This window comes from Saccostrea echinata, unplaced genomic scaffold (genome assembly GCF_033153115.1).
Source record: "Saccostrea echinata isolate AGI-Se365-2 ecotype Australia unplaced genomic scaffold, CSIRO_AGI_Sech_v1 ptg000030l, whole genome shotgun sequence".
NCBI lineage: Eukaryota > Metazoa > Mollusca > Bivalvia > Ostreida > Ostreidae > Saccostrea > Saccostrea echinata.
In genome coordinates, this window is record NW_026889779.1 from 18,358,401 (window position 1) to 18,376,776 (window position 18,376).

The following is an 18,376-nucleotide window of genomic DNA, read 5'->3' on the forward strand; positions in this document are numbered from 1 at the left end:
AGTTTGGTTGAAATTGGTCCAGTGGTCTTGGAGAAGATGAAATTGTGAAAAGTATACAACAACAATGATGGCAGACAACGGGCAAATTTTGATTAGAATGCTCACTTGAGCCTTTGGCTCAGGTGAGCTACAAATATTTCATTCAGATTCACCCTGATATGAAATTTTTGTACGATGTATGATAATAAAGGTACTCTTTTTTTTCCCCTTTCCACCAGGAAGGAAGTAGATGAATCGTTCAGACAGAAGTTATGTTATCCTCTGTAACCCTCTCGCTATGACGACAATTATTGAGCATGCCGAGACCCAACATAAGACTGTGGTTAATATCATTCAAACTTTGTCACGATTTCAAACTATCCTGCTAAGATTATTTTTCTAAGAACCAAACTACAGTAACAGCGTTGTGATTAATTCTTTTTTATCAATAACACAGCCCTGTGCTTGATGGGTAGCAGATTTTTTTTTATTTATTGAATGCATGCTTGCCAACAAAGCAACAGTCAACAGCTGGGGATTTTACAAGTAAATTTTATTAAGGCATTGTCCAAACATTTGATTATACTTCCCCGAGTTACAAATTTAAATTGGTCATAAATTTTAGATGCACTGTTCCCCTAGTAACTTTTAAAAACAACTCAGAATTTTATTTTCTGAATTTTAATCCTGCTACTGAACTGAAATATAAGCTAATTCATTTCCATTATGCCTCCTTCAGTCTCCTTGGAGTCTATATATTGCACACAAGCATCAATGTCAAATCGGAAAAAACTTTCAGGAAATATTTCAGCATTGGTGGCAATGCATGCAGTGATTGCTTTCTCAATTTTTTTTTTATTTTGATGAAAGTCAAATTCAAGAATTAACTGTATATATAGAGGATATTCAATGTTTTGTTGTTGGATATGGAATTTATTTCACGAGTGGGACAGAATTTTTTGATATTTTCACGAGTGCGAAGCACGAGTGAAAATATCAAAAAATCCTGTCTCACGAGTGAAATAAATTTCATATCCAACAACAAAACATTGAATTTTCTGTTTATTACATTTTCTTTGATTTTTCTTTGCCTCTGTCTTTTCTTAACACAGTGTTGTAGGCTGTGACGTCATAGTTGAGTGGCTGAGACGTCATAGCTTAGGAATTGTGAGATTGAAAACATTGTAAAATTGTTTTTAGCAATACATTTGAGAGAAAATTTACAGTTTTAGTCTCTATTAAGATGGTTTAGTTACTATTTCTATCTTATGACAGACCAGAAATCATTTCTACTTTCTTTGATATCCTTTCACACAGTGAGAGAATATCACTTTGGTATCCTTTCACACTGTGAGAGAATGTCACTTTTATTCAATGAATAAATCACAGTATTTCACTGTTGAAAATGTAATAAATAATATTAACAAATAGATAGGCAGTCATGGAAGACTATGTGGGCTAACAATGAATCACTTACGTATTTAGATTAGAATACCAGGGTTTACTGTATTTCTTACAACTGCAGCAGATGCCCACTTGGTTTAGTGGGTTAAGCTCAAAAATTAAAGTTTTGAGGTTCAAACCATACAAATATAATAAAACAGTGTACACGTTTATTCCTGAGAACGTTACAAAGACGAATTCACGAGCTGCTTTAAAGTTTCAGCCATGACCACGATTTCTTCTACACCATGGATAGCCTTCTCCAGTTTACCTCTCTGACTTTACCACAGTTACCTGTGATGTTAAATTTGACATTATACTAGTATGATTCAGTAATATGACTTCAATCCTATATTTATAATGCAGTACATGTACCTGAGTTCACTTCCTCGTTGTTAAAATGACTCCAATATCAGTCAGTGATTTACAATGTCACTGGGACAATCTACATGCTCTAGGTTTCCTAACTTTAAAATTTATTATCAGTTTACAATGCTGTTTCGATATCTGATATCAAAGAAGATAGATTTAGCATATCATATCTAGAATAACTTCCCACTAAAGAAATATGAGTGCCATGGTATATGTCAAATAACTGTATTTGTGAGATAATCATACAGCTATATTGCTAGATACTTGTGCAAATTATGTTTTATACCCCCACCATTTCTCTAGCTTGGGGAAGGGGATTTATTTAGGACCAAATTCATTACGTTCAAATGCATTAGAAAAATAGGAGGCTTATTGCATACAATCTGAATCTTTACAGAATATATATTAAGTATAAACAAATGTTTAGTGTACATAAAACCTTGACTTAAAACAATCTTGCAAAGTTCACAAGAGAATGACGTTACAGAAGTGTGTAAGAATTGAATTTATAGCTTCATTATTGTGACAAAATCTTACAATGAGATACTGTAAATATGGTAAAGGTACCTTCTTCCACAGGGGGTCATAATTAGGTCGAATCAACGTCCACAAGTGGAAAGTTCAATCCACGAGTATAAAATTAAGTGGATTTCGTGGATTGACATTGTAATAACATCTTAAATAAAATATAAGTACGCTGAGACAAATTTCTGCGATAAATCTGACCATGTACATTGCATAAATTAATCCCACGTGGGAAAAGGGTACATCAACAATTATATTGCCAAAATATCAGAAGTAAAACTTTAGTTTCAAGACATGATTGTAAATCGCTATTTCATTCAACATTGTTCAAGCTCCCTTCCCATCCTATTTATCTCTTAAATAAATTTGTAAAATAAAACCCCACCTCCAATTTGGGCTATCACGAGTACCCGAAATAACCGAGAACCATGGTCCAAGTTGTTCAGTTTGGTTCCGGTTCCATTTTTCCAGATTTCGGTTCGGGTCTGGTTTATATATTAGAGTCTGTTCAATACAAAAAATGGCGTCGAAATCAAAGGAATGATGACTATAACAGTGATAAATAAACATCACAACTGAAATCTACTTCATTCCATGACAAAACACTTGTCATGGAAGTATTAGATAATTATCAAAACGAGCAGGAATGGTCAGGTTGTGGCTAATAGTAGGCCAAGTCACCGATGTCTAGACGTTCGCACGGTTAAGACTTGTTTTCAATGTAAATTTAATGTAACAAATAAAGATTTTTCAAGTTAAATTCATAAAATTAAGGTTTAAAATAGATGTAAATAACCGACCCGAAAAACCCGAAACCAAACCGAAAATTTACAGAACCGACCCGACCCAAAAAATTTTGGAACTGTGACAGCCCTACCTCCAACCCCAATTCACGTCCACCCATGGGTTATCAGATGAATTGGTACAAATATTAAATTTAAAGATGAAGTAATTCATGTTATCATAAAAGTACTTCAAAAAAATATTGATAATCTTGAAACATGACAGACAAGATACACATGACACAGATAACAGTATTGACAATAGAAAACGGAGGGTGACAAAAAGGACTTGGTCAATATCCTCAAACAAGATTAACAGAGGGTTCAAATAAATCATCATATTTGTTCAGATCTGACAATAAATCTGATACAATACACAACATAGCATTAACCAGGGAGGAACAACACATGAAAATGAGACCAATGGTTTATGGAAACTCTGAGTACAGACCGAATCATCAAATAAAAATGTTTTAAATGACATAATGAATAATTTTAATTAAAGCAGGGACCTAATTAAGCATTGAATTACTATATTTTTGAAAGATGTAGACTGTAGTCTCGTAACTGCAATGTGTGTGCAATCAAATTGAGAAATGGGTGTTAGCGAATTATGAAAATTTGCTTGCACACACCGTTGCAGTTCTGAGCCTACACCTTTCAAAAAATAAAAATTCAATGCCTATAAATATTTACATTTTTTAGCTCTCTGCCTTGTCTGCAAATGTGATTTTTATGCATGTATATAAATAGTGTGTATGTATATGTATGGAGGTCAGGACATCAAAAGAATCGTACCTTCTCTGTACATATGCCCTTTTTGTCAGAGAGCTAGGGTACAGATTATGGTGTGTTGGATGTATTACATATATTATGCAGATGGAACTTTTTGACTTTTAAATGGTAACATAAATGCAGAAAAATATGTATGCAAAAAAATATGTTACAAATAAAGAAATCTCTTTATGGCTGGGCATTTTGTAACATTTTAGCCAAAAAAATTGAACAGTTTTTCAAGATGGCAATCTCCACATACATGGAGGTTATCAAAATTACTTGGGATTACACATTGGAAAAAGGTATAATTGTGTGTACCTTGACATTAAATTGATTAATGTCATTAAAAAAATGTGACTTTAAATTAAACAAACTCTACACAACAGACAATAAAAAAATTTGGACTTGAAGAGCTCTTCAGCATTATTTCAGACATCTCAACTTGATTTCTACTCAGAACTCCTCAAAAACTGTTTATGATTCCAAACCATTCCTTTTATCTATAGCTGTCATTAAGTGTAAGAAGCATAGCACCAATTAAGTTTAAAATAAAATTGATATGATACTTATTGTTTGTTCACATGAAGTCCATCACCGTTTTCAACCACCATTTCGAAAAAAAAAAAAAAAATATAAAAGCACACTTATATCATAGCGCTGTTCATTGAATGCAAAAACTTTTGGAAAGCAACTTTTTCCATTTACACAGGATCTATGGTTGAGATATTGATCCGTAAGAAGATTTGAATCTTCCTTGGGATCAATGAACTAAACAGTAGGGATACAGAAAAATACTTGTTTACCACAAGTTGTTGCGATGAGGATTTAGGCCTACAATATTTCAAACTCTATATTTTTTTTATTCATATTTTGCACTAAAACTTTTTTGTACATTTTGTAAATTTTTTGTACTTTCTGTAAATTATATTTCATCTGGTATATTATAACCATTACATATAATTCTGTATCCCATTTGGGCAAGTGGTCCCATCTTGTTATCGACAGACAGCAATATTTACCATCTAGGCCTATAGGTAGCATGTACCCCAAAAACTAACACCACAGCCAAGTAACTGATGCAAACATCAAAACATTGGAAACTTTTTTGAAATTCTGCAATTTCATGCCATTACATCTACGTAGTGTGTGTACAACATCAATGAAACAAGTATCCAGAAGAAAGGAGAAAGTTACATGTCATTCTGACTGGTGACAACACGGATATTTCCGAGGTATTCCAAAGATTTAGTTCAAAGAACGGACACCTGTTCCGAATGACAATGATTAGTCGATTGATATGAGAACTGACGTTGGAATTTGAAAGTGATTATGTAAATATCACAATCAAAAACTTAAATAGCTAGGGATGGCGTGGGCAGGGGGTCAGATCCGCGCACCTTGCATTCTTACCTGTGGTTGAGCCATGGTGTTTGACACTTGAGAAGATCACGACAAGTGTCGCCCCAAAAGTTACAAACTTTTTCCGTCACTTTTCTTTACTTGCTGTCTATTTCGTTTGAGTTTAACATTCCAGTGTCTTATGATAAATTTTATGCAAGAGTTCCCTGGTTTTTAAGTTCCAGTACATTGCTAGCAATGTGTTTCTCTCAACTACTTTTCAGGTCGAGTTCACCAAAATACTCCGCCATCTTGTTTCAAGGGTGTGTCCGGTTTTCTCAATAATGTTGGGCACAAAATATAGTACAAAGTAATAATTGAAGGACAATTTGAAGATGTAATATTAAGCCTTTAAATGAAATCTATAAAGATTGCAAGAAATCTTCGTTATTATTCACAATTGACACAAAATGTTTATGATAAATATTTCCCATTTTTTTCTTCTCGTATTGCGTAGGAATATCTGGTATTTAACCTTTGACCCTCAGGTAAAAAAATCTCGTACTACATGAATTGTACGGAGACCCCCGGGTGTAAATTACACAGATTAAGGTAATATGTATGGTGTCTCGAACGTGACAACATTCTACCGATAGCAAAACGGCTCAGTTAGTCTGTGGAAGCCTGAAATTTTTAAAGACTCTATAAAATAAAATAAAAATTACCGAATTGAGCTAGACCTAAATTATTTGCAAAGGTACATTTGTAAAAACCAACCAAAATCTGAGAGTATTGCATTAGCAATACTAGTCCCCTACCAGCAAGTTTAATCTGGTTCCCGTTGAAAAATTGAAAATGCCATAATTCTGTCAAAAATTATCGAATCGGAACAAAATGCAAACTTGATCTATAAGTCATCAAGGTAAACTCATATATCAATCAGAAGTCTCTGATGAGACTGCAGCTCTACTGGTCTTTACGTAAAACAATTAAAGGAAAAGTAGCACTTGGATTTGAAACTTTGCAACATGCAACAATAGATAGAATTAATAATATCTTAACGTAGTCTACTTTTGTGTCAAGTTATATTGAAATCAAACGAAAACTGTAGGAGGAGGAGCGTTTTGACAGTATTTCACAGAAATTTCTATTTTTAGTAATCATGACAACACTTCACTGAAATCAAAAACCGAAATATTATTTATCGTAGTGTATTCTAATTGTGTGCCAAATTAGATTGAAATCAGACCAAAATTGTAGGAGGAGTAGCGTTTTAAATGAATTTCACAGAAATTTCTATTTTTAATAACCATGGCAACACCGTGCATCGAAACCAAAAACCGATGCATTAAATTATGTAACTTAGCATAGTCTTCTTGTATGCCAAATTATATTAAAAGCAGACTAAAACTGTAGGAGGAGTAGCGTTTTAAAGTAATTTCACAATAATTTATATTTTTAGTAACCGTGGCAACACCGTTCATCTAAATCAAAAACCGATGCACTATATTATGTATCTTAGTAAAGTCTACTTGTGTGTCAAGTTATGTTAAAATCAGACCAAAACTGTAGGAGTAGCGCTTTAAAGGAATTTCACACAAAGATTTAGATTCTAGACTCTATAGATTTTCATTCGTCGATCTCTTTAGTATTTTTTTTATGACGTAACATATACATTTTTGTATCAATCGAATCTAGTAGACATTGACAGTTTTTAATGATACTTGCAAACTGTACTACATGTATGCATCGGCAAATTTCTCATCCTATCTCAGCTCTAAGTTTTCGTATACGATGCCCAGCTGCTTTATTTTTCGGGGATTAATTCGCATTTTTTTTACACCTCATATGACATTTAAAATATGAACGTATATTCAGCCCCCTCCCCTTCAAAGTACCAAAACATGAAAATGGTATATAATACCCTATACCCAGGATTGATTGATTCGTTGTTTAACGTCCCAATCAAGAATTTTTAACTCATATTGAAGGGCTTAAAATTAAGAACTATACTCTGAACTAATGCCATTGATCGAGTCACTCTCTACCATGCATTGGCGCATGTGTATGAGAGAGGAACGAACGACAACTCTGCAAGGGAGATAGCCATTGAACAGTGAGGGTTTTTATCGTGCCAACGCCTACCGTGACACAGGGCCTCGGTTTTTAAGGTCTCATCCAAGAGACCCGTGACTTTCACTTCTAATGTCGGGCGCTTGGCAAAGGATCAGTCACTACCCACGTATAGGCGCAGCAAACGAGAATCGAACCCAGGCCCTCCGGTCATGAAGTAAACACCCTATTTCCAGGAAATAAAAATAAAATGATAATTATTGGTAATATTTAATGCAGAGCACTTTATTTTAAAATTTGAATTTAAAAACTTTCAGTTTTGAATTTAATTATATTAGGACACACCCCGCATCAAAGCATGAATTGCCGCGCAACAAAAATTACAGTGCTTCTTAGTTTCCGGAAGATATCTAGAGAGAGAAAATCCTTTAGCTTTAGCAATGAAATTTAAATAATAACTCCACACTTAAAAACGACCACCAGTGATTTTGAGATTAAAAGGCCAAAGGTCTAGATCAGAAATTTATAAACATGTACATGTACATGCATTACAAAAATTTGTTTTTAGGTGATATCCCTTTGAGCGTTTGCAATGAATATTAAGGTGATGAATCTCTCTATAACTGAAGAAGGACTCGATTCATATTGGTTTCAAGACCAAAAGGTGATATGTCAGTAGGTGCTTGAGGATAGGACCCCCCCCCCCTCCAAGTGGCAACCCCCACCCCCATATAGACCCCGGGGTCGTTTTGACTTTTTTCCTCATAAATTATCTTTTAATGTCATATTTGTGATATAATCCATACCATCGATTCGAAAAATCACCTAAAACAAACATTTTATAAAAATTTCTACCCACTCGATCTACATAATTATATAGACATGATAGAGTGGCCAGAATTTTTTATGAAATGTTTTTAGGTAATTTTTCGAATTGATGGTATGGATCACCACAAATATCATAAATTTGACAATGAAAAATAATTTATGGAAAAAAAAGTCGAAACGGCCCGGGGTTTATATCGAAAGGGGGGGGGGGGGTTCTGTTCTCAAGCACCTGTGGAAATATCAAGTTTAATCGTTCTTTTCTTACTCCATTTACATTTTTAGGTCTTCGATTCATCCTCTTATTTTTTCCTAACTCGAAGGACCTTATTTATCTATTTATTTTATTTTAATTTGATTTATTTTATTTTATTTTATTTATGCTTAATATTGGAATATAACTTTAGAATAACATGGCGTATAATTTGAGTTTAAATTTAATTTAAATTCTTCAGTCTGAGATTCAGTATTTGCATACCACAGTGACTGGTTTATAGGATATTTTATAATATTTTTAAATTAATTCATGGCCAAGATTTAATCTGAAATTTTAAAAAAATCATATTTTTTCCCAAATTTGAAAAGAAATCTCTTGTTCCAAACTTGCTTAGAGACGAACTCCCTGGTTACCGTGCAGGGCAAATCTTGATCCCGATGTAAATTATTTTTTCAACTCGAGTCTTACTCTTAAAGTCTTTACCATGTTTACATTGTGTTATCTTTGTGTAAAGGGGGTAGTCAAACCACATGGAAAGTAAGATAACAGTTTGATATTCTCTTTATTGCCCTCACGACATTTTATGTTTGCGCGCTATTTCGGGTCACATAGAATGGCGGGTAGAGGGGCACTGGTCGTGTTAGAGGGATGTGACCACAGTGGAAAAACAACGCAATGTAAACGACTGTTGGAATGTTTACGACAAAAGAATATACCCGTCCAGCCATTTCGATTTCCAGGTGTGTATTAAAGTTGTTCGTCGCTGCTTAGAGGGCTCTTCCTTATTCTATATTTTTTAGCTCACCTGAGCCAAATGCTTTTAATAGTTCAATCAAGGCGTTGAGTGTTATACTCGGCTCGAGTGAGCTGTACCGGACAGATTAAATATTGTCTCGATTCCGCCTGCCTTTCTGTCGTTCTTTGTTTGTTATCATATAGTTCCTTTTGGTTCCTGGTGGAACATAAGGCCTCAGCAACAGTCCTCCAGCGCAATCTGTTTTGAGCAGCCTTTTTCAGTTGTTCCCAGCTCTGTCCACACTGTCTGATTTCCTCTTCGCATGACCTTCGATAAAGTTGTCCTGGGATGCCCAACCCAACATTTGCCTTGGGGGTTCCACTCGAGAGTGTGGTGTGTAATGTCTCCCGTTGGTTTTCTGAGGGTATGCCCAATTCACCGCCACTTTCTACGGGCTATTTGCTGAGTGATCGGGTCTTGATTTGTTGCTTTCCACAGGCTCTTATTGCTGATCTTTTCTTGCCACCTGATGTTTAGTATGTCACTATGTGGCGCAAACATCTGTTTGTGAAGGTTTGTAGTTTGTTGGAGGTGGTGTTGGTGACTCTCCATGTTTCGGTACCATAGAGGAGCACAGACTTAACATTACTGTTATATACAGAGTTTTTAATGCGTGTGGACAGTGCTGTTGATCTCCACACAGGCTTGAGGGTGATGAAGGCGTGTCTCGCTTTATTAATCCTAGTTAGACATGTTAGAATAATCCAACTGTGTCTCGGGACAGCCCCTCACCACAGTTAGAATGCCTCCCATATACCCGTAATGTAGCAGAAAATTGCAGAATTGCTCCAAAACAATTTTGGAGAAAATTAATGAAGTTGCATTGAAAATAACAGTTAAATTAACCATAACAAACCTTTCTGAGACTGTAAGTACCTTACATCTAAATATTTAATCCGTATAATGGAAGAATTCAACACTTTTTCACCAACGTTTTTTACTCGTTTCAAATTTACACACCATGTTGACATTCGGAACTCTCAGGTTTTTTCATAGTGTATGCACTGAGTTAGAGTTATCTCCAGTATTTTCTTTGCTACATTGGCAATACACGGACCGCATTCTATCATTAAACTGGGTTCGTAGGACATTTATCATTTTAACGATAGAACATTCTATCTATATTAATCCTTGCTTGTATGTCTTCATCTGTTCCATCAGTGGCTGAGACAATGCTGCCTAAGTATGTAAAGGTGTCTATGTCTTTCAGGTTATGCTCCCCAAGCATAATTGGTGTTTGCTGTTTGTTGTGGAGTCGCATTACCTCTGTCTTGTCAATGTTGACACGAAGACCTGTCTTTGCTGCTTTTTTGGCAAGCCTATCTGTCTTGAGTTGCATATGCTCATACTTTTGGGACATAAGGCATAGGTCATCAGCAAAGTCGAGGTCTTCCAAACACTGAGTGAAAGTCCACTGGACTCCCGTCTGTAGACTTTTTAAATTTTTCTTCAGAAATACTCATCCAAAGGACAAGGTATAGCAATGGCTGAATTTGAGCAATGGCTGTATTTGTTATAAAAATCAAAAACATCAAGACACAGTTAAAATGTTGATAGTTTGCAATTGAGAACTTTAAATAACAGTTGTTTTAAAACAAGCAATAATTTTGATTAAAAATAATATTATAGGTTAAGTTCTTGAGAGGGTGACTTGTAGAACATTTTACCAAATTTCCTCATTTTTGATGGAATTTCATCAAATTTGAGACTTTTTACTTCGACTGACATTGAGCACAAGTTTGCCTATAGATCTGAGATTTTAAAGATATATATCTGATACTGTGTATAAATTTGGTACATAGGCAAATCTGTGTTCTGTCTCAGTGTTTTCTGAAACAAAATGTGCAGCTTTAATTTTAAACTAGATGAAAATTTGAATAAAAATGAGAAAATTCAGAATTGAATAAATTGTGTGTCTTTCCTCTGACCTCTGTGAATATTATAACTTAGAAGCAATGGTTTCTTTGCCAGTGGATGTCAATATGTTGAATGGTGGTTTTCATTTTATTATATATGATATAACATGCATGTATGAGCACACATTTAACGAAACTCTTGCTTATGTTTGAAATAATATAATCATAACTGAATATAAAAATGTATTTCAACTGTTCTTCTATTAATTGCAGACAGAACTACTGCTATTGGTCAAATGATTAATGGTTACCTTGGAAACAAACAGGAAATTGAGGACCATGCTGTTCATTTGCTGTTTTCAGCCAATCGATGGGAGCTAGTGTATGTAGCTCTATTTATCTTTAGTGACCAGTAATAAAATTTGATGACTTTTTCGGTCTGTCAAATCATTCCTCCACTCAATATTATGTTCCAACCTGGATTTCAGTAACAGTGACAGATCTTTGATTCTTTAAAAGGGTAAATGGGGGGGGGGGTCTCAGGGGTGCCTTAAGGCCCTTAGTTTTGGGGGGCCCAGGGGGGCAAAACAATTAATAATTACTCATTTTCATAGTTTTACTAAATTGTTGGTCACAAAATGGGAGTCCCAAGCCCCCTCTAAAAGTATAAATCTGCCACTGAGTATCATGTTCAAATTGTTATGCTGTTTAAAGTCACCATCATAATTACGAGTCTATCACAAACTCTGATTGTGACAAAATGTTACTACCTGACTGTATGATAATTGTTATTTTTCAGTCCCAAGATGAAGAAGCTCCTGGAGTCTGGCACCACTCTGATTGTAGACAGATACGCTTTCTCAGGTGTCGCATTTACTGCTGCCAAACAGGTAGAGCCTTAGGATGGGCAACTATGCCCTTTTTCATGTTTAAACAATTTGTATTTGGTGATCCTCAACTTAGGTGTGTTATCATACAGGATCATTATATAAATTATTTATTGACTTACATTGTAATTCTGAGATAGAATACATTTTTTGAACCTTCAAACCAAACTGTTGCCTTTTGCTTACCAGCATAGACTAAGGCTCAACAAAAAAAGGTATCCCAGAACTAAGTCAATAAATGTATATTATTACATATTTTGATATATTTCTCAATAAATTATATAAACATCCTGGGCTCTTACCATGCTTACAGAGCCATATCAGTCCACACGTGCACCGTAATGCCTGGGGACTACTTATGCAGTTGTGACATCACAGTATATTTATCAATCTCTCCATTCTCAATGATGTCACAGACATATATTTGAAGTCACAAGTGCCCATTATTAATGTTGTATGGATGTTTTTACCAGAAATACAGAGAATCTATTCATATGAGTAGGGAAAAATATATTTGGATTTAAATATTTAATAATATACAGTTATAGCTGTTTTTTAGGTCAATACGATGATTTAGACACCTGAGGAGTACAATATTCACCGAGCCTGAAGGGCGAGGTGAATATTGTACTTCGAAGGTGTCTAAATCATCGTATTGACCTCAAAAAACAGCAATGACTGTTTTATTATATGATTATCTATTTTTGGTCCAATGTAGAATAAATAATTCCTTATATTGACCTGGAAATAATTCCTTACATTGACCTGGAAGGTCACGTGCAGGTCAATATAACGTAGTATTTTTCTAACATTGTTGGATCTCAGCCAATCAGAGAGATGGGAATTATTCAATGGGTTGAGGTAAATGACTAAATACTGTACAGTAGTGGGAGTTCACAAGCTCAGTCCACTTTACCACACAAAGACCTTGGATTGGCATATTTCCTGATATTCAGTCAATAACCTATAAATATCATTATGGATTTCTTCTTGTCTTCCTCTGGTTTTTGATATTTCAGGCACGACATGCAGGCAGGATAGAAATTATTAGCATATGATTTCAGTATGAAATGTTAAACATCTATAATTCAAACTTCATGATCTTTTACATTCTTTGACATACACTGTATTTACTACAGTAGTAAAAGACAGTATTAGCGAAAAAGGGAAAAAAAAGAAGATAAAACTGACCTTTTTAGCTCTTCTGAACCAAAGGCTCAAAGAGCTAATGCTATGGCCATTTGTGCGGTGTGCGTAAACTTTTTAGAATATGGGCCATAACTCAAGAACCCCTTGGCCAATTATTGTCAAATTTGTCACAGGGTATCCTTGGCCCAAGAGCTCCCTTTTATACTAAAACTAGGGTTGTGACCCTTAAACAAGGGGAGATAATTAGGAAAATAGAAACAAAAGTACTGGTTGCTAAAAAATCTTCTTCTCAAGAACCACTAGGCAGATTATCACCAAACTTACACAAAAAGATGAGGATATGTTGTAGATTAAAAATTGTTCAAGGCATCACCCTGGGGCAAAGGACGTGGTCTCAAGGTCACTTCAAAGTTGACCAAAAATTATATTTTATTAAAATGTTGATATTTTGCTTACTATGAGGACTAGGATCATCAAATCTTGTCAGTTGATGCATCTAAGGACATCATATCGTAGGTCACAGTGACATACTTTTTAAATTTTGCGACCATTCTTTTTCAAAATGATTTAGAGGCATATTTTGAACAATTTAAGACCTATGATCATCAAACTTTGTCAGTTGATGTATCTTGGGTCCTCTAAGTACATCAGCTAAAAGTAGGCCACCTTGACCTATTTTTTGAACTTTATGGCTAATCTTTTTCAAAACAGTTAAGGTCATTAATTTGAATACCGAGAGGTTTAGAATCATTAAATCTTGTAAGATGATGCATCTTAGGACCATAAAACATATTTATTATAAAGTAGGTTACAGTGACCTACTTTTTGAACTTTGCATGCATTCGATTTCAAAGCGTTTTAGAGGCATAATTTGGACATTTTAAGGCCTATGATCATAAAACTTTGTAAGTTGATGCATCTTGGGTCCTCAAAAAAGGTCAACTGAAAAGTAGGTCACCTTGACCTACTTTTCAATTTATATGACTATAATTAAATATTTCAGGTACTAATTGGCTTAGAATCATCAAACTTTGTCAGTTGATGCATCTTGGGTCCTCGGAGTACAACAGCTAAAAAGTAGGTCACGGTGACCTATTTATGAAAATTTATGGCTTTAATTAAATATTTCGGATACTAATTGGCTTAGAATCATCAAACTTTGTCAGTTGATGCATCTTGGGTCCTGGGAGTAGGTTGACTGAAAACTAGGTCACCATGACCTACTTTTGAAAATTTATGGCTTTAATTAAATATTTTGGGTACTAATTGGCTTAGAATAATCAAACTTTGTCAGTCAATGTATCTTGGGTCCTCGGAGTACAACAACTGAAAAGTAGGTCACCGTGACCTACTTTTGAAAATTTATGACTTTAATTAAATATTTTGGGTACTAATTGGCTTAGAATCATCAAACTTTGTCAGTTGATGCATTTTGGGTCCTTGGAGTACATTAACTGAAAAGTAGGTCACTTTGACCTACTTATAAAATTTTATGTTTATAATTTTAAAAAATATTTTAGGTATTAATTGGCTTCAAGGCTCGACATTAACTTTTTTCCCTACTTGTCCATTCGGACAAATGACCAAGACATTTACTTGTCCGAACATCAACTTCACTTGTCCGAAAATTTTTCAATAAAGATCTAAAACTGTCAACTTGAAAAGTGAAAACTAAAATAAAGTCCATTACACATGACGTGCTTGATTTATTCGTGATGTTATTGATAAATACAACAAACACATAAAACGAAATTTTATCTGACAACAACAAGTGAACCTGTCAACATCAAACAGAATCCAAACTTTGTGAAGTTCGTAAGTTTCATGCCTTTTCAGTAGTATGCAATTAGTGAACTTCGATTCCGATCGAATGTGAACTGAAGTCAGGTTTTTATGTACAGCTTCCGTCTTGAAACTATCAACAGTCGTTCTTTTTATTATTTAGAGACTCCTTTACATTAAAATGCACTTGTCCAATCGGACAAGTGCCCAGCAATATTCAGTTGTCCGTAATTTTTATGACGTCGAGCTCTTGGAGCTCGAACGTCATCTAGCAAGCGCCCAGTATGAAATCGCGACCAGATATGTACGCGACCGAATGTGTCAGTCAATGCATCCGCAATAGAAAATAGCAATAGCTATAAACCAATTTCTTTGAAAACGCTCAAAATGAATAATAGCTTGAAAATAAAATTGCATCAATTATATCTGCAATTAATTCTATTGCAAAACAACAATATTATGTTTTATTCTCACACAAGAAAAACGTGATGGTTGTTGCGGATGAATTTCTACAGAAAGGGTGCGTTAAATGACATGAATAACATTTCGGAACGATAACCGTGTAACATAAACAACACAACAGGAGGTAAAATAATTACAAAATTACATAAACACGAATACTACAAGACTAAAAAGATTGAATTTCTAAATCTTAGCTTTACTTATACAATCTTCTAACCAACTCTATCCTAAAAACCGATGATATTGACCAGTATTACTGTATTTCTCTATTTCCTCCATTTCCCAGTATACCGTATACCACGCCCGATCGTAACTCGATCGTAATTGTAACAGAACAGTCTTGGTTGTAGTTTAGATGCAATCACTAATACAACGCTTTGACATTGGCAATTAGAAAAAATATTATATAAATTCATGAAATCCTTCATAGTTCTTCAACTGACTGAAAAGAATTTAGCATGAACATGTTCGACGGTGTCTGGTCAATTCGAACCCTGCTTCATTCGGACCATGACATAAGGCCCCAAACTGTAATTGTGATATTTTGTTTAAAACTATTTTTTTATTGTTTCTCCTGAGTCACTCACTTGACTTATTGCTATCTTCAAATTCAAAATGATCTTTTGAAATTGTTTTTCTTCTTCGACGTCATTTTTTCACTGGTACCGGACTTGCGGACAAGCGTTAATGTAGAGCCCTGGGCTTAGAATCATCAAACTTAGTTGATGGGTCCTCAGAGAATGACAAGTGATAAGAAGGTCACCATGACCAACTCTCAGGTACTAGTTGGCTTAGAATCATCTTGGGTTCTCGGAGTGTGAATTGGAATTTCAAGGGTTTATCTAAATATACAGGATACTTAGAGGCTTCAAATAGAAGTGATAGGTTGTACAGTTTATCAGAAGAGTGATTCAAGGCCCTTGGGCCTCTTGTTTTTTTATAGGAGAGGTACCAGTGTTCAGTAACAATTAAGTTGTCAACTTTTCTAGGGCTTTTCTATTTATTGGTGTCAATGTAATGGTGAGTTTCGGTTTTCAGGGTTTTACGATTGACTGGTGTAAACAACCGGACCTTGGGTTGCCTCGTCCTGATCTGGTTTTGTATCTTAACCTGAGTCCCGAGGCCGCAGCCAAGCGGGGAACGTTCGGCAGTGAGAGATACGAACAGACAGACTTCCAGGTCAAAGTGGCGAACAACTTCCAACAACTGAAGGAACCCTACTGGCAGGTACATGAATCATCAACTTCTTATTAAATACTGATAGAAAAAATCTTACAAATGAATGCAAAAAAATTATGGCCAAGGAAGCTCTTACAGTCAATGATATGTTGTGGTGGCCGGATCTAAAAAAAAGTGTGATGGAGGAAAATTTATTTCGTTTGCAACAACGATGATTAATTTTATTAATTTTTTTTTTTTTTGGACAGGAAATTGATGCTGACAAAACAGAAGATGATTTATCAGCTGAGCTGACAGACATTGTTTTAAACCTCATATCCTGTATGGGGGAGGCGCCTTTAAAGAAACTGTGGTGTGACTAAGACTCTAAAAGGACCATAAGTCTGGAAAATAAAAGACAGAATAAGATTTACCTCATTTTATAACCCACTATGAGTTCAAATAATTTTTTTTTGTTCCAGTATGCATGATTTGTTGTAGACTTCAGTTATTATGTTCCAAGAAAATCAAGCATTTAATTTAATTAATATTTAATTGTAAAATTGATGGGATTGCAAAGCAGGCTAATACCCTGTAAAAATTCCCCATACTATTTGAATCCAAGATCTCAAAAAGTTGATATTTGTATCACAAATCTATACAATATTAAAAATATATATACAATATTAACTACACAATCATGTCTGTAAGGGACATTAAATTTCATGATCTTTCTATTAGATTTCTGCAAAATTGTCCTCACGATGATGCAAGTTTTAAAAATTGTAAATCACTGCCTAATATCTACAAAGGGATATATATATATATATATATATATATATATATATATATATATATATATATATATATATATATGTATATATATATAAGCATTGAATTATTATTTTTTGAAAGATGTGGTCTGATAATTGCAACGGTGTGTACAAACAAATTGAGTAATGCGCATCAGGGCATTATGAAAATTGGTTTGCACACACTGTTGCAGTTACAAGACTACGTCTTTCATAAAAAATAATTCAGTGCTCATATTTACATTTTTTAAGTCACTGCCTTATCTGCAAATGTTATTTATATTCCAAAATCCCTGTATTATTCTTCGGGTAAGTTAGAATTAATAGAAGAACCATTCCAATAGCAACTACCGTTAACGTTTAATTGTTCTGTGTGAGCATTGATTTTTGCTTGTGACATACATTGCACTTGCATAGCGTTCAGCGTTTGTGACGTAATTCAAAATAAAATTCCCAACTTAACGTTTTGACCTCCCCTTGTCTTTGTTATGGTGTACTGAATGGCGAAGCTTTCCACATATTTTATAAGCAAATTACATGTCGAATATAAAATTTATATAATTCTCCTTATGCACAGACCATAATAATTTGAATCCAAGATCTCAAAAAGTTGATATTTGTATCACAAATCTATACAATATTAAAAATATATATACAATATTAAAAAATTTATATACAATATTAAAAATATATATACAATATTAAAATTTTATGTACAATATTAAGAATAAATTGTTCCATTCTTATAGTATATTTATATGTACATCAGGGATGGCTCAGTGAATTAAAGTGGTTTTACAGTCTGAAGATAACTGGGACTATATAAGCGTTTGGTTTACAAAGCACACATTGCGAGGAATTGCCGCATTGGTCAATATAAATGTTGAGAAATGTGAGAAAACAATTTTTAGTTTGTAGAGAGTATATGTTGAAAAAAAAAGCAATTAAGGTATGTCACTTGTCAGCCTTTTAGAAAATTTCAGTCAGAACCGCTTACTTAAAAACTATTTATTACAATTCAATCTTTATAACAAATTTAATTTAAACAATGTAAAATGTTCAACATTCAATTAAAAAACTGCTCAAAAATTCACAAAGAAGCAAGATTTGTAAGGGACTATTTCTTGTGGCGGAAGGATATTT

General features: G+C 34.3%; 2 protein-coding genes across 10 annotated transcripts in view; one reads left to right on the top strand and one right to left on the bottom strand.

The window, feature by feature from the left end:
* The window catches only part of LOC133197455 (serine/threonine-protein kinase 25-like), a 32,266-nt gene extending 26,717 nt beyond the window's left edge, over positions 1–5,549 (bottom strand). For all 9 annotated transcript variants that reach the window (XM_061333502.1, XM_061333509.1, XM_061333506.1 and 6 more), the window contains exon 1: positions 5,289–5,549. In XM_061333502.1, the coding sequence (XP_061189486.1) occupies positions 5,289–5,303 (15 nt within the window). In that variant the 5' untranslated portion in view covers positions 5,304–5,549. The remainder of the gene's footprint in view (positions 1–5,288) is intronic.
* A 3,239-nt stretch (positions 5,550–8,788) lies between these two features.
* Positions 8,789–17,695, top strand: LOC133197462 (thymidylate kinase-like). Its single transcript, XM_061333517.1, has 5 exons — positions 8,789–9,071; positions 11,257–11,365; positions 11,783–11,873; positions 16,302–16,490; positions 16,691–17,695. The coding sequence occupies exons 1-5, from the start codon at positions 8,915–8,917 to the stop codon at positions 16,802–16,804; spliced, it is 660 nt and encodes a 219-aa protein (XP_061189501.1). The 5' UTR covers positions 8,789–8,914; the 3' UTR covers positions 16,805–17,695.
* Positions 17,696–18,376: the final 681 nt, after the last annotated feature.